Source organism: Pyxicephalus adspersus, chromosome 1 (assembly GCF_032062135.1).
Source record: "Pyxicephalus adspersus chromosome 1, UCB_Pads_2.0, whole genome shotgun sequence".
In the NCBI taxonomy this organism is placed as follows: Eukaryota; Metazoa; Chordata; class Amphibia; order Anura; family Pyxicephalidae; genus Pyxicephalus; species Pyxicephalus adspersus.
Genome location: NC_092858.1, coordinates 22,846,716 through 22,864,246, shown reverse-complemented (window position 1 = coordinate 22,864,246; position 17,531 = coordinate 22,846,716). Strand labels below are relative to the sequence as shown.

Genomic DNA, 17,531 nt, shown 5'->3' with positions numbered 1-17,531 from the left:
AGTGGTGTAAAGTTAAAGTTTTTTAAGAGAGGTAACATTACCCAAAGCCAAACTGGTCAAAGTTTACAGGATACTGGGCCAGTTCTTTAAAAGAGTTTATTCTTTTGTTATACAAGTGGATCCCTTGTGAAAAAGTTTTAATTTACCTGAATGGCGTGGTACTTCATTTTTTCAGATCAGGACAACTACTAAAAATTGATAAAGAAAAAATCTGTGACGCAGGATCTTCTGTGTGTCCAGTCATCAAAAGTTTTCAAAAACAACTACTAAAGAATTCAAAAGTTTTCTAAAACTGTTACTATAAAATTCTATAGTATTGTGTAGAAGAGCTAGTTGTAGTTAGTCAGTCATCTACCTTTGTTCTGGTATGTTGGAGATGTGTTGACCCTAATCCAGTTTGCTTTGGAGAAAGCTACTTTGATGTGGTGTGAAATGTCTTCAAAGTTACAGAACAAGTAATGGTAACAGTGAGTAACTACCACCAGCTCTACCATGACCTGATCAAATGACAACCTTTAAGGACACCCTGTGGAAGAGTTATTTCAAGGTTTGGAAAATTAAACTTGTGTTGCCTATCCATTGACCCTTTAGAATTAGGTCTCTTGTCTCTTGAATTCTAAATATTCTTGTTTTTTATTTTTAAATACATTACTTTTATGTCCTCGTTTAAACTACACTACAAATGGTGTTGCACAGTGTTATTCAAAAATACCTTTTACAATACAATACAATTGCTTTTATTTTTGGTTTCACACAAGAGGTTCATGAGGCATATAGGAAAATACACTACAGATCCAGTGTTGGTCTTCTGAACATCTATGATCTAATTATTATCTGACCATAGCCACTCCAAAAGAAGTTAGCAGTCATTGGATCCAGCTCGGATTTACCATTAGATTATAGGTCCACACTGTATGTGGATATTAAACATGTTGCCCAGAGCATTTGCCAAAAAGTGGATGTTTTTAGGATATATTTTTTATTATTATTATTATTACACAGTATTTATATAGTGCTGACATATTACACAGCGCTGTACCAAGTCCATAGTCACATCACTAGCTGTCCTTCAACAGAGCTCACAATCTAATTTCCCTACCATAGTCATATGTCATTATTATAGTCTAAGGTCAATTTTTGAGGAAAAGCCAATTAACCTAACTGCATGTTTTTGGATGTGGGAGAAAACCGGAATGCCCAGAGGAAAACCCATGTAAACAGAGAACATACAAACTCCTTGCAGATAGAGTCTGAGATTTGAACCTGGGTTAAAGTACTAGTAGTCTTCTAGTACACAGCATTTTTTTAAATCCACACTAATATTACTGCAAAAAGCATACTATTTACTATCAAAGTCTTTTTAGGAAATGTTCTCTTTTACCTGAAAAAAACTTCTTTGTAGACTAAACCCATTAGACCAAGCATTAAGAAGCTATAAGACATAAAAAACAACAAAGCCTGACATGAGATCACCACCACTTGCCAGCCATGCCGCTGTGAGTTGATTTCATCAGGTTGTAACCGATTCCCTCCTCCCCCCTGGAAGTGGACGTCTTTTCAGTCTGTTTGGCAGTCAGAGTTGATACGAGAGGTGTTGAAAACTAATCAGTGTCCAATGAGCCAAAAGGTAAAATGGAGCACTCTATCCTGTTCTACAAACTGACATTTCTTTCTGGCTACTGCTGTGTGTCTTTTAACAGATCCATTTAACAAGCCGACTGTACACAAGCTACCAGATCTCTTCTGTCATCTGCAGAGAAACCGAGACTATTATTGTTTCAGCAAAAAAAAAGTAACTTTTCATTAACTAACACAAACAAAAAAAAATGGCTTGTTAGCCAAGATCTCTTGGTATATTATGTTAAAAAGATGTATATGCTGCATAAACATAGTCAGAGAATGTCAAAGAAAGTTAGTAGTCAGAGAAAGTTAAAAACAACAGTAGACTAAAATATCAATCTAATAGCAGTTCTTTTTGTCCTCTACCCTAATTTTATTTTTGTGTTGCTTTTAAAGACTTTGTCACTGAGAGAGTAAAGCTAGCCATACTCTTTGCATGTTGAATCGATCAAAAATGTATTTAAAAAGAGTATTTTTTATTGCAGTTATGATTATGATGTTAGGGCTAAATGTTGACCACAAACTATTTAGGTATGTCTTTTTTTCTTTTTGGTTAACCATCATTCAGATCAGTTGATAAACAGGGGAATGATACATCAAATACTTGTCAATTGCAAGGGCTGACTTGAATTGATCATAATATAATCTTATTATCCAAAAATCAACAAAATACTTCAACAAAAAAAAAATCAACAAAAAATGCAGGTGAAATCTTTCTAATACAACTACAGATAACCGTAAAGGATTTTAATCAAGCATTGATATTCCACAATATTTTTGTTATTCTATATATTGTATATGCTAGCTATATATGTATGTATTAATGCTATACTATTATATTATTATAGTTTAGTATAATTATAAAATAGTATATTATTTTAGTATAGTATATTAATAATATAATATAATTATAATAATTATTATTATTTATTATTAGTACTTATTCATTATTATTATTACTTATTATTATAATAATAATTATATTATTATATTGTAATTATTAAAAAAAAAATATATATATATATATATATATATTAATGCTAAAAAATATAATTTTGAAAGAAAAAAATAGGAAAGAAATCGTTCTCAACTAACTTTAAACCCAATACTACAGATAGCAGCCGAACACTTACAGTATTAAATAACTAGAGATAGTGCCGGACAGGAAAAAGTGGAATAGTTGAGATATTGGGACAATGCATTTTATTATAGCGGCCGATACACATTGATGCACACGTACCCTATCTGTTTCCTATGGAGTTTTGCTCAGTTAAATGTGTGCCAGAAATTCCACAGGTCATTTGAAGATGACAACACAGTGCTACATATAAATAACACAAGGGGAGCTGACATTTGAAACTTTATTCATTGCTTTTAATTTAATGAAATGTAACAATGCAATAGGCTACTTATTATGGACATATAAAGATTTTATACAGTTTATAACATATAAAATATATTAGGTAAACATGATGTTTTTCTACAAACAAGAAATTGTTATCACTTGCATTAGGACTGGCAGTGAGGTTGCATTGTGGTTACCACTTTCTCACGCTGAATTGTATACCTGTGTATAGCTGTGGCAGGTCATTGGAGAATGAATGGGGTCACTGCTGCCCATTACCAAATCTGCAAATGTCAGTTCTTTAAGCACCATCACTCCAGGTGCCCAAGTATCCAGAAACATGTCAGCCTACAGCAGGTGCTCAGTAGCGCATGTTCTCTCCATGGGTATCAACCTGCCATAATACATAAAAATTAATTGTATCAGTTTGTAAAATAGTTTTTTTTATAATATGTCAATGGAAAACAGGTCCTGCTGCATTTCTTTGCACGCAGTCCTGTAACATAACTGAATAATTGATTTGCACTGGGTGCCATTTAAAACAAATAGGAACATTGAAGAGACCCGAGGCCTGAGTAATTCCAATATGATGGAGTACTGCCCCATGTACATTCATTGTAAATGCCACCCAGAACTCTGGTGGTGCACTGCAATGCAGGTACATTGCTTTACTTACTAATTCACAACTGTACATTGTGATTTGGTCTATCGGAAAGAAAAAGTGCAAATCTTTTTTATGGTGGTGTATTGGCAGCCCATTTAAATGAATATGCTTTATTATCGCAATATCAAGGCTTAACATACTGCATCAGATTGGAAAGCTCCACATAGGTCTTAGCAATTATTACCTGGCTGTATAAAGCTCCCCTAATGAACCATCGCTGCACCACTATTATTAATATTATTATTAAGTTACATTTATTTAGCATCAACATTTTACACAGTGCTTTACAAAGTCCATAATCATCTCACTAGATGACCCTCAAAAAGGCTCACAATCCAATGCCCCTACCATAGTCATATGTCATTAACACACTTTGAGGGGGAGCCCATTAATCTAACTGAATGTTTTTTGGGATGTGGGAGGAGGAAACCCCTGCAAACATACAAACCTCTTGCAGATAGTGTCTAGGCCAAGATTTAGCACAGTGTGTAATAAAATAAATTGAATAACTTAAATTTAAATGTTGACTGCCGATAGGTTTGTGGGCTTCCATGAACACCACGGGTTGGTATAAAAGATCTACATGTGTAGTAAGCACAAAGTATTTGCAAAGCTTTCTGCAGGTTTCAGACAATCGCCCTTAAGAATTTAAAGTAAATTTGTTGTGTCTCTGGTATCACAGTGTATGTCAGTCTGGCCCCTAAAGTGTAATCCAGATATGACAGATGCATTACTGCTGCCTGGGCGATAATGGTACTATATACTGACATAGGCAGTCCATGTTCATCTATAGGAATCCCTATCGTAATTTGATATAGTTAATCCATAAAGCTCTGCAACTGGCAAGCATTAAAGATTAGAACAAACATATAACCGGTATACATTAAATCTGGCTTAGTGGGAGTCGTATTGGCTGGCTTGTTTTTCAGCTAGAATAATATCTCTAGGTCCCCGTTGGCCCTCTGGAGAGTAAAATCTGTGGGGCACATTTATAAAGGGCAACAATTTTATAACAAATCACCACTTCTATATTCTCCAGTTTGCAAAATTTGATCAACACATTTATAACACCAGATTTGTCAAAGAGTGATCAGATTTTGTGTGTTGGTGATCAGCAATTTGATAATTATACTGTAATTACTGTATATTGGCAGAATCAGAAACTCAATTTACCTAAAAATAGTAACTGATCGCCTTAGTTTAAAGTGGTGTATGTGGCCAATTTTTATCAACCGAGGGTACAATTACCGCATTTTACAAGTACTGATGTTTGCAAAAGTTGCATTGTATCATAAACTGATCCTTATTATGGCCTATGGTGTTCACCACCATCAAAGTCATGATTTCCATTGGGGATCTGTAAAGTGGCCATCATGCACATTGCCACTTGCTAGGGTAGTAGTAAAACCTTATATTCTTTTACCCCCTTCAATCAGCGACTTTACCACTAAACACCCAGATAGTTTAGAATCCAAAATCAACATTTGCAGATTTCCCAGCCCTGTACTGTCTGTTTTCAAAAAATGTATTGATCGAAAATACTGAAATTATGGACAGGTTCACACTTCCTTGAGGCCTCATATGTGTGTGTCAGCTGGCGACAGTGCAGCACTGGCGCCACTCACTGCGGCCCCCTATTCATTCCCTATGCCTAAGCGACAACATATGTCATTTTATAAACATGAATTAATGCCATTCTGATTTAAAGAGACTGATGTCATGTCAAACATCAGTACTTGAAATGATTGAATTAAAGAAATATATTAAACACTTTATTGAATCATTACAGAGCTTCATCCATTTATATCTGTCGAAGGTTCAGATTTAATGACTGCTCTCAAATTTTATTACAAAATCTTTCACTTCCAAAAAATTAGACAGACTTAATGTACTCAATGTACGCTTCTTTACCAGGTATCGGCACTGTGGATGGCACTGCAGAAAAAGACAAAGACTTCAGAGGAAAGGCCCAGAAACAAGTCCAATTCAATCCAGGTCAGACCTCAGCGACATGGAGAGTACGCATCTTGACTGATGGAGAGTATGAACAGTCTGAAACCTTCCAGATCATTCTGTCAGAGCCTGTCATGGCGGCCCTGGAGTTTCCAGAAATGGCAACAGTGGAGATCATTGACCCTGGAGATGGTATGGATAATATATATTTAGTATTGTTAAGAACAATAATATTTAAAGTGCTATAATTTATGGCAAAGAATCACATTTCAGGTAGTTTAGTCTGGTTCTGAGATATGAAATCTGAATGGTCATATAATATTTGTAAATACCCAACATGATGTTTTAGTGAGCTGTGATTGACAGACGGACTCTTTATCAGAGAAAAATGTAAATTATTTAATAAATATTTATTTCTAAAAAATGCAGTAATTGCTGGAAAAAAATCATATTTCTGTTATTAAACCTTCATGAAAAATCTTCTATCCCAGTGCCATGTTTTCCACATTATTTTAATTTTAATGTTCCTTAATTATGGATGCTATAAAATCCCACCAGACACTGTGAAAGGACCACACATTCCAGAACAAAAAGCAAAGACTGGCACTAGTCTTTCTTAGGTCATTACAGTCACATGCCCTGTGTATGGTGCCTTTGGTGAATTCTAGAAGCCAACTACATTGTTGTAATACATTTATAATATATATTGTTCATTCTGTCTTTAGCAACCTGGAACAGGTTAGATTCCTGGGAAATGTAACATGGAAAACTAAAACTACTCCTGTTATCTTCTACTCCCGAAAAATAATGCACACACTAAAATGTCATGTTTAGAATAAGACAGGAGAACTGGTTAGTGTAAGGTGATTCATTTAGGAGTGAAGAAGTGATAAAATGATTGCTAAATGTAACTTAGTAGAGATATGTGATAAAGAAGGCATGCACTGGCATGGGTCCCACTCAACATCTGTTCTTTATTCCTGGCCCTTGTTCAAGAAGTGAACATTAGGTGCCTCCATTCTGTGCTGGTGTGATCTGCACTTGTAGGAGATGCCCTTGTATCTATCAGTTCTCATTTTATTAGGTTGGTGGTGGAATTGCTTGAGTTTCTATGGGTATGCCAAGTGCTTTTCCCAAGTTTACCTTGAGAGAACTTTTGTCACCTGTAACAATGTAGTCCATCATACTCACCTGGAAACTAGAAGTAAGGACCGTGGTGGCTTTTGTCCTCTGTGGCCCCTTTCCCCACCACCCTCAAGATCATTATTAATTAAAAATTATGACTGAATGGCATTAAAAAACTTTTTTAGTTTAGATCAATACAATCCTTTAATAGGGCTTTGGTTGTCTGTAGACCACTAGGACGGCTAAGGTATTTACAATGATAATTTTCTACTAAATAGCTCAATTCAAAAACAGCAGTATCTCTAGGTATAGCCACTTTTTGAATGAAATGCACATTTACAACAGAGAGTCATATTTTTTAATTTATAGTTTTTTTTCAAAGGGCTCTATTTTTAAAGCAGGGATTCTTGACATTACCAGAAACATTGCCTGGTGGAAAATCAATTGGTGCTGTTGAAACTCATGGACCTGGGAGATTCTCCATCAGGGAATGTTTGAGGGAATGCCTGATTCCCTGCTTTATAAATAGTCCATAGACTGTTTTGTTATGCATCAATGCAAATGACACTATTCCCAATAGACACCTCAAAATTAATTCCGAGTCCTGTTCTATAGTTTAATTTCTGTTGAGACACTAATCATAAATTATTAATTGGAGAGGCCAGGTATGAGTTGATGAGTTACGGAGTTTTTGAAAAGCATTTTTATTATGTAACCTTAAACTGGCAAGTGTATTGCTTGTAGGCCTGGGGTTTTCTTCTGCCATTCAAGGAATGTGGAGGGCTGTAGTCGTAATAAAAAGTGAAATCAGGAAGCTCATCAGCTTTCACTGAATAGCTGGCGAGAGTATTTCCTCTGACACCCCAACGAGAGCTACAGCAGCTGAAACCACATTGGCAGTCAGAATTGATTTCCACATGTTGGAGCTGCTTTACGACAGTGGAATGGAAATGGATTATATTCCTCGAAGCTTATGATAGATGAGATATGATTGGTCTGATTTCAACCATTTTTTTTATATCCACACCAGAGGTAATTGTGAGCACGTGTGCACGCATTACAATTGGTGGTGGTGCAGTTCTTCTTCCAGAGGAGGAAAAGCAACTGCATGGCATGAAACGTTTCTTTCAGGAAATATGCCCCAACCAAAGTGCCAATGCTTTCTTACTAATCACTTTCATAATAGGAGTGGTTGGGAGCGAGTCTGAAAGGGGACTTACCTAGCTGTAAGAAAATGATTGGCAGAAAAACCCAAGCATACATCTATGGCCTCTTGAAATTAGTAGCCTAATTGTCATAAATACATACACATACTCCCTAATCAACCCTAATTGTAATAGACATAGCCTTTTGATCCCTATCTCCTCCATTACCCCTATCCCTGAGTGTATTAAAAACAATAGGCAGTCCTAATCTATTAGGGAAATGTGCAGTATAGAATTCGGGACCACAAATTGCCAAATACTGTTGCTCTTCGCTTAACATTAAATTAATTTGCATTTCTGTCAATAGGTGGAGCTGTAAACTCCAATTGACTGGTTCCAGGCTCTTGCTACCTGCTTTATTGGAAAAGATTGGCGTACACAGAGCTCAATAACTCAAAATAAATAAATACACACAACTTAATGTGCCAGAACAGTGGCTGATCTGTTCAGATAGGGCATTAGGAAGTCATAGGAAAAGCAAGATAGTCTTGAGACAATTTGCTACTACTCAGACAGCTCTTTGTAAATCCTCTGTGAATCCTGTATGCTTTTGCCCACAGCCCCCGTTTAAATGTGGTGATGTGATATAGAGCTACTAGAGCAGTAGTACATATTTCCACAATTATGAGTATTGAAAATTAGTTCAGCGGTGTAAGTAAATATTCAGTCAAATATTCATACCTCATATACCTTTTTGTATGTTTAGGAATTTTAAAAGCACCAACTACTACGTCAAATCCTGCAATCTGCACTGCCATACAATCTCCGGTATGGCCGCAGTTGCCCTATAAACCTTCACATTTCACAGAACAGAGCGCTGTCTCCTGCGGGAGGAGGTGGATGATTTATGAATATAGCAGATTTAAGGAATTTACACAACATGAAGATAAGGCTATGACAGATTTATAGGATGTGTTTTGTAGCATGTGTATTATATCACACCCGGTATTTTCCCAAGGATATACATTAGATTGGAGTAAATCTCCCAATGATTGATGGGTATTTTAAAAATTCTTTGTGACATATGTGCCAGTAATAAAAGTTTCCAGGTCTTTAATTACAAGGTGCTATGTTATATGGGAGGCAAATATGTCCAGAGGCCTACACATGGGCAGCCATTTTAGATAAAGGAAGATTAGAGAGTGGAGCGTCCTGTCAGATGGTGCAGGCTTCCTGCTGGGAATTAGGCCGAATTCACATTGTTTATTACCTAATAATGCTCAGATATTTTGATACTGTATATACATGTACTTTATGTATTTTAGATTATTGTATGTACAATAGAAGAACCTTACGCATGTTACCCATAGCAACCAGATTTCATAATACAAAATATGATAGAGAAGAGGGGTCAAGGCTTATATAGTTTACAATAGGCCTTATTTAATAAAGTTCTCTAAGACTGGAGAAGAACAATCATCATGGGAGAACCTTGGCGATTCAGCAAACCTGAAACGGATTTCCCAAAACTAATTTCCTGTTAGTTGTTAATGTTTTCAATTCTGGGCCAGATGCATTCCAGGTTTGTTTTTATCACCCAGGTTCACCCATGATAGTCTATTTTCTCCAGTCTTGGAGAGCTTTATTAAATAAAGTCCAATGTAAGAGGTGTGGGAGTGTGATATAGCATATGTAGGGTAGTTGATGATGGTTAGAGGGAAGAACATAGGTGAGTTTGAAGAGGTAGGTTCTAAAGTAAACTTTTTCAAACTTGTTACCCCAGAGGGACCCTTTACATTTTATATTGATTTCAGAAGAATCCCTTTCTAAACACAATTCATTTATCTTAGAAAGCTAAAGCACTCACAGGATTGTGTAAATTGAACATAGAGATACTAGAGATTAATAAACCTAAAACGGTTCTAAACCTTTTAATAAATTTAATTCAGCGATATTTCCTAATAATTTGCAAACCTGTTGCTGATATTTGTTTTCTCAACTATATTTTTTATATTAGCGTTTGTGCTAATAGAATGTTTTAATAGATATTTATTTTCATTGTTGTCTTTATTTTAGCATTAAGCTTAGTATATTTCTTGTCTTTGTAGTTTTTTTAAGTTTCTAAAACTTTAATGCTGAGCTACACTTCATAGTTTAATTTACTGTATTTATTTTGGCCTATTTTATTTCTCCATTATCCAGAATCAACCGTGTTTATACCTCAGTCAATCTATAAAATTGAAGAAGATGTTGGAGAGCTATTTATACCGGTCAGAAGAAGTGGGGATGTCAGCCAAGAACTGATGGTTATATGTTTCACTCAACAAGGTAAGAATGTTTCCTTAAATGATACAAAAAAAAAAATAATGTATGAAAAAAAAGTATGTCCTTATATAAACGTGTTCTCCTGTTCCGGCCTACTGAAATTGACATCTGCACTATATTGCCAAAGGTGTGCAGACTCCTGATCATCACAATTACTGTATGTGAGCTTGTTGGACATCCCATTCCATAGGGATTAATATGGAATGACCTGCCATTTTCTGCTTTTCTTATACAGACAACTTTTCCACAAGAAGTGTATCTGTAATTATTTGTGCCAATTCAGCCAAAAGCAATTGTTTAGATTTGGAACAAGAAGAGTTAGGCTGGGTACACACGTGCAATAATTGGAAAGGATCTTTCACATACACTGTTCTGCTCTATGGAGAGGGGAAGAGGAGAACGACAGAGCAGCACCCCGCTGTGTGGTCTCCCCCTACACTTCCATTACGATCGTTGGTTGTGCATTGTCCTTGGATCCGCCAGGACGGTCGTTAGAACGATGGACGACGGGCGCTGTACACACGCCAGATTCTTGTCTGATATCAACCCTGAGCCAATTATCGGACGAGAAGCAATGTAAATGTATACGTACCCAGATTCCAAGCTGAGGCTACATACACACTTGCAATGCTTCTCGTCCGATAATCGGCTCAGGGCCGATATTGTTCTCATCCGATAATCGGCTCAGGACAGCATTGTGCAGCCCACCCATGTTCCACTTCACCAAACCTGTCACACTATGTCTACAAATCTGGCTTTGTACCCCTGAAGTCAATAATAACGTAGGCCTGCTTACATACATTTTGTGTAGTAAGGCTCTTTAAATGATCATACTTCCTCTTGTATCTTCTTGTAAGAGAACAGGAACACCAGCAAACAGCTAAGCATAATGATCAAATATACAACCATACCTGACACAAGGAGACACAATAGCCACCTGAAGGTGACATAACCAGAAATAGGCGTAGGTGTCCTTAAAACATGGATAGTGGTTGAATATTTGATCAGTATGTTTTGTAGGGTATGGTATCTTGTGTATTTGGATTATACTGTCCTGGCATTGCCTTTTATGTGTGCTTAAATTGAATATGGAATGGCCTGTGTCCATCTGCCGTTGGGAGACGAACTCTGCCTTTGATAATAAGCCATGTTCCATCACATTCCTAGCTATTGTTACTACAATAGACATTGCAGAAATAGTTTGGGTTATAGACCCCTTCAGAATATGACTAGTATGCAGCAAGAGACAGTCAGGCGCTCAGGACATGGAGGCAGAACTGTGCCTTGTTGAATCCTTTAGAGCAGCCTTTTTTGACCCTTTTAACATGGGAAATAATTTTCAGGTCTTCAGGGAACTCCTGCTATAATTACTATTTCCACAGCTCACGGTACATTAGTGTGGTGGTCAATAGAAAGAATTGCTGACTGCTTACATCGCAATAGAAAGAATTGCTGGCTGCTTACAAAGATTATTAGTGCCAGTTAAACTGACCTAAGTGACACAATTTGCTTATTGCTCAAAGAACCCCTACCAACCACTGGATGAATCCTAGGATTTCATGGAAGCTTTTGAAAGGTGCTGGTTGAGATAGATTTCTCACCTCAAGTTTATGTTTCATTTTCAGTCTGCAAATGCTGACCCATTTCCTAACTGTTTTTTTCAAGCTGCACCACCATTTCTCAACAACTTTTGAAAACTGTTGATATGTTATACTACAAGTAGTGGAAAGAGATCCCTGGGATGAATGAGGAAGCTGTAAATTCACAAGAATGGCATGTCTAGGTGTAAAATGTACACTGGTATTTATGTCATGTCCCCAGATCAGATTCTCTACTTACTATACCAGCGTGTTTGGAAAGCAAGTGAAGAATGAAAAGGCAACATCATTAGTATTGTGTAGACCAAAATACACAGGCTGTTCTATGATCTTCATGTTCATATTTTGCAAACACTACACATATCTATGTACATGTGTGACCTTTATACTGTACCTATTTTGACAAATTAGCTTATTAATGTTCATTGGAAGGAATAGCAATAGGGCAAGTTAGAAAACCTTGTAAATCCTGATATTGTTATTTGGTGTGCTGATATTGGGAGTTTTTTTAGTTCTTTCTTCCAACTGCTTTTATATATATATATATATATATATATATATATATATTCAGTTTAAAATGTATCCGAACCCGAGTATAAAAATTTTATATATTGCAGCTTATCATGGTGGCTACATTCTTTTTACATGTATTATTTTTATCTGGTAATCCTGGCCAATTACACATTTCCTGTCCTTGGATAACAATGCCCATTTATATTGTGACTATAGGGAAACAGCATGTTATCCAGGGCTCCATGCTGCTATTATAGGCTTTTTTACACTTCTGTGCATAAATTAGTATGTGTTATAATTTACAATACAACAATCCATGGTAGCAGTATGTATATGTGTGGGTTTCAGTTGGTTTGAAACTGCGTATTCACAAACACCATAGCTCACCACAGTGCATAGATGGTAATGCTATGTGCACAGTGCATTGTTGTACAAAGTAGTGCAGGACTGGTTCTGTGCATTGAGACTTAATAAAGGTCTACTCAAAAGGAATGGGGTGTCTAAATCTGTCCACCCTGCAGAAATCGTTTGAACGAGCTATAGTCTCCTTAATTTTCATGCATGCACCACTCACTTATACATGAATTTAAACAGTGACAGGTTAGTTTGTTATAATAAATGTCTGACAGGTATGGACAGAAGTATTACTAACCAGTATTACTGCAGTTCATGTATGATACATGTTCATTCTGTATAGACTGTTTTTTCATTTTGTTTTTTCAAAGCTTTGGTAAACCTCAACCATTAAACAAGACTTGTAAGTGTATGAAATATCAAATATTGCTATGGGTAGTTATGAAAAATGAAAAGGGGGCACTTTCTACCTGACTGTTACCAAAGATTCTCTGTGATCTGCCTGCTAAACATCAGCAACATGAAATATCTGTCAAACAATTTGAGTTTACAAAATGCTATTTTGGTATTTTAAGCTTTGCCTCCCAGACACATCAAAATATGACAAATTATAAATGTTAAAAGCATTCCAACTTGGTTTTACAGGTACGGCTACTGGAACCGTCCCAACATCCGTTTTATCCTACTCTGATTACATATCCAGGCCTGAGGAGCACACCAGCGTTCTGAGGTTTGATAAGGGAGAAGAAGAGAAAATGTGTCGTGTGGTGATCATAGACGATTCATTGTATGAGGAAGCTGAGACTTTTAATGTTACACTAAGCATGCCTATGGGAGGAAGGCTGGGTACTGAATTCCCCTCCACTCAGATTGTGATAGTGCCTGACAAGGATGATGGTAAGAACTACTTATTCTACTAATGTATACTGTTCTTGAAATCATCTCCGAAGTGCTACTAATGCAGTAGCAGCGCACTGAGGAATGTGGAAAGGAGAGGCAGACTTGTGCTTGGTTCTACCAGTGATTAAGGTTTCATCATATTTTGAAGGTATTACACTTAAAGTGTGACAAAAATGTTAAGGTGTTTTTGCTCTGCATATTTGCACATTATAGCAGACTTATCCTGCTAAGTCACCTCTCCACTGATGTGATGTCCATCTTTACATTCTTTAAGTTGCTAAACCCATTTTTATTTAGCCTGAAAATGATAAAATCATCTGCTGTTCCAAAGTATCTAATATGTTATTTAATAATTATTTGCTGATGTCTGTTATGTGTATGTGAAATGTATTTCCAAGATCAGTCAGATCTCTGGGAGTCTTTGAGCTCCATGTACAGATGAGGCTTGCTGACTTTCAACAATGCCTCCATGATCTTTTCCATTACTTTACATCAGCTCAACTCCCACCCGATCCACCCTATACAGTCAGCACATTGCTGAAACCCAGGGTGAGTGCTATGGAGGAGGATATTTGTATGTGCTGTTAGAGAAGAAATATTAATCAATGACAAGCTAAATTGTGCAGCTCATTAGAGCAGAACACTGGAATGGACACTAAAAACAGCACAATTATTTGCGGTTCTTTGTAGTGTTCAATGAAATGTTTACTTGCCTGTCTTCATTGGACACTCATTATTATAAACAAACAATTCCTAAAGGTTTCAAATGACGTACCTTTCCTTTTAATCATTGGCTGTGGAACATTAAGCTATATATCACTTGCCTCATGAAAACTATCAGAACTTTAGAAGATAGAAACTGATAAGTGTATGATAGGTCTTGGAGTTATAATGAGCTAAGGATTCCACTTTCAAAGGATATCTTAATCCAAAAATTAAGTTTCACTGGTACCTAGGCAATGAAGGACAACTCAAGGCATGTTCGGCATATCTATTGATTTCCATACCTCTGTCACACTGCACAGCCAAGAGAACAGTGGTCCCATCAGGACAAAGAGGAAGGCATGTAGAGGACTGCCAGAAGGAGCCTTTGCTACATTCAAAAATGCCAGAGGTGGCCCTAAATAATAGACTAGCAATAGTAAATAGAATCGGAGCAACAGTGATTGCTTCTTTGGTATATTTAATATTGTTATTATTATTAACAACTAGTACTTATATAATGCAAAATATTGCGATACATTTCACCAACATATAGCATAGTGCTTTACAAAGTCCGTAGTCATGTCACTAGCTGTTCCTCAAAGGGGCTCACAATCTAATGTCTCTACCCAAGTCATATGTCAATACCACACTCCAAGGTCAAATTTGGAGGGAACTTTAGGACAGGAAGGCACTGGACAACTCAGTCTCTTTGAGGGATTTTGTCATTTCCAAATGAGAAAAATGATATATCCAGGTTTTGACAGTGCTGTAGGAAGGACACTTCTCCCCCAGTGTTTGTGACATCTCAGTGTGAATGTACTTTGCTGACTTTCCCTGGAGAAACAAAAACTTCATGACGGCCCGTAACTCCAACAATGTGAAACTTGCTTGTGCCTCTGCCATCACAGCTTCTCACTAAAAAAAAAACAGTTTTAAGAATCGCAAAGACCTGATATTTGCACAGATACATACTAAGATATTAGGCTGTCATATGCCCCCACACTCATTTTTCTATTTCATCTGGAAGGGAGCAAATCCAGGAACTTCTCAGCACCCCCTCGTAAAGTCCCTATTGTAGGCCTTGACTCAGCCTAATAACTCACAGGTTTGAATGAGTCCTTTTAGTGTTTTATACAGAGACCAACAGCAGTCTGGTAATGTACAGCATAATATATGTCCCCCAGAACTTCTGGCACAGCCACCCTCTGTAAATTTTTCACAACCTTTTATAATAAGCAAGGTATTCTGCCAGCTGGGGAAGGGGATTGGGTGGTCAGGCTTGTAGACTAGAGATCCTATAGCACAGGGGTCCCCAACCCCTGGTCCGCAGCCCACTACTGGGCCGGCTTACAGGTGGGCCCTCACTTGGGGGGGTTCACCGGCCAGAGCCACGGACCACGTCTGCCATACAGATCACAGGCTCAGGACAGTGGGCGTGTTGTCTCTCGATGTGAGAGAGGGCAGGTTCTGGGATCATGGCGGGGGATGTTTCTTTCCCTTTGAGTGACACACGGCTCCCTGCACATGGGCGGTCCAGAGTCCGTGAAATTAGTGGTCTGCAGGCTCCAAAAGGTTGGGGACCACTGCTATCGAAGAATGTTATGATTGACCTCTTAAAGGGAGATTGGCCAACATTCCTCACCAGTCTTCCCTGTAGCCCACAACCACAGCAGTTCACATCCTAGTTGATGTGTTTCACCCTTCCATCACCTTAATACTAATTTTTGACCAAAATTGGTCGAAATTGGTACATTAATTCTTCTAAATTTGGTCTCAACGTTTGGGCGTGAATGATTTATGATCACAAAAGGGTTCTTTAGCAGTAAAGTAAACCAAGATGTAGTAGGTTGCTCCTCCTGGATGTGCAATGTGAAAGTCACAATATTAGGTGAGCAAAATGAGAAATGCTTTGACAGGTAAACATGTCAAGATTTCAACTGTGTATATAATTGTTTGCCTGGATTTTTGGTGGTTTCCCAAAAACAATCAACCTGGTTGTTGCCTGAAAAATAAGAGCTTTTATAAGTCACCATTCCAGCAACCACTGGTGTCTAACTTCTTTGTGCTCGAGCTTTGTAACATCTTCCAGACTCTTCAGTGTCTGACACTTACAGGAGGCTTGAATGTCAATGTCCATCACAGACTCTGTTTCAATTATTTGTCCCATACCTCACTATAGGACATAGTATGGAGGATGACAGTAGGTGACACAGGCTTCGGACATTCCTGGAATTGTCAGATGTTAAAGAGTCTAATTGAAAGTACAACATTCAGTAGAGAGAAGGTAGGAGATAAAGATCCAAAGAGTGGCAATAAATTAGTTCTTCTTACATTATGGCACCATTACGTTTATTTTAGGTGACATCTCTTGAAAAGTGGCCTCTACTAAGAGAAATTTATAGACTTCCATTGTTGAACCAATCACCTGAAAAACTAGTTTCCTGACTGTCATGATAATCCTGAACAAGTATAAACAACATCTGAAAATTGTCAGGACTTCAGATAATAAAGAGCTTGGAGGCATAAGATCGGTCTCAAAGTTGTGTTGAGTCAAACGTTCCACTTTCAAAGGATATTTTAATGCAAAAGTGAGCTTACCTGGTAGCTGGGTGATAATTTACAACTCAAACAGAAAAAGCAAACAGAAACAGTTGAAAATTGTATAATTATTGTTTTGCCTACCAAAGAAGTTTAATTTTGTTCAGCATGTCTTTTGATTTCTTTGATCTCTGCCCCACTACTCCACAACATGGAACAAGATGGCACCAGGATCATTATGTGATAGCCGGTATGGATATGACAACTACTTTTTATCTATTTGGTTACCTTATCGCTCCCTGAATAAAAATATGACAAGATAAAAATAATATACTACTGCCACTAAAAGGCATTGAAAATTTTAGAAATCTTCTTCATCTGTCTCTTGAGCTTTGTGCTTTCTTTTTATAATTTAAATCTCTATGAATTGTTCCTTGTCAGATTAGGACAAGAACACATGAAGGGAGAGGACATAAGATAGTGAAATACGTTCCATTAACATTTTAGTTAAGCTGTCACAGAGTGGATGGATGGAACAGAGCCAAAGAAAATGAACTGTACACAGAAATGTTGGCAAAGTTTGCTAAACTGGGAAACCAAGGACAGTTCCCTGACAGCTCTGAATTAACATTTGTTACATGAATTGTAGTGTCCTATAAAACAAACGGCATTCATTTGGCCTACCAGACTGCTGTGTTTCAGAATGAATAAGCTGGCTTGAAGCCTTAGCAGTTTATTTGCTGATA

General features: G+C 37.2%; 1 protein-coding gene across 1 annotated transcript in view; it reads left to right on the top strand.

Moving 5' to 3' along the window:
* The window catches only part of FREM2 (FRAS1 related extracellular matrix 2), a 120,705-nt gene that overhangs the window by 54,319 nt on the left and 48,855 nt on the right, over positions 1-17,531 (top strand). The window contains exons 4-6 of the mRNA XM_072403953.1: positions 5,544-5,774; positions 10,055-10,180; positions 13,288-13,539. Of these exons, the coding sequence (XP_072260054.1) occupies positions 5,544-5,774; positions 10,055-10,180; positions 13,288-13,539 (609 nt within the window). The remainder of the gene's footprint in view (positions 1-5,543; positions 5,775-10,054; positions 10,181-13,287; positions 13,540-17,531) is intronic.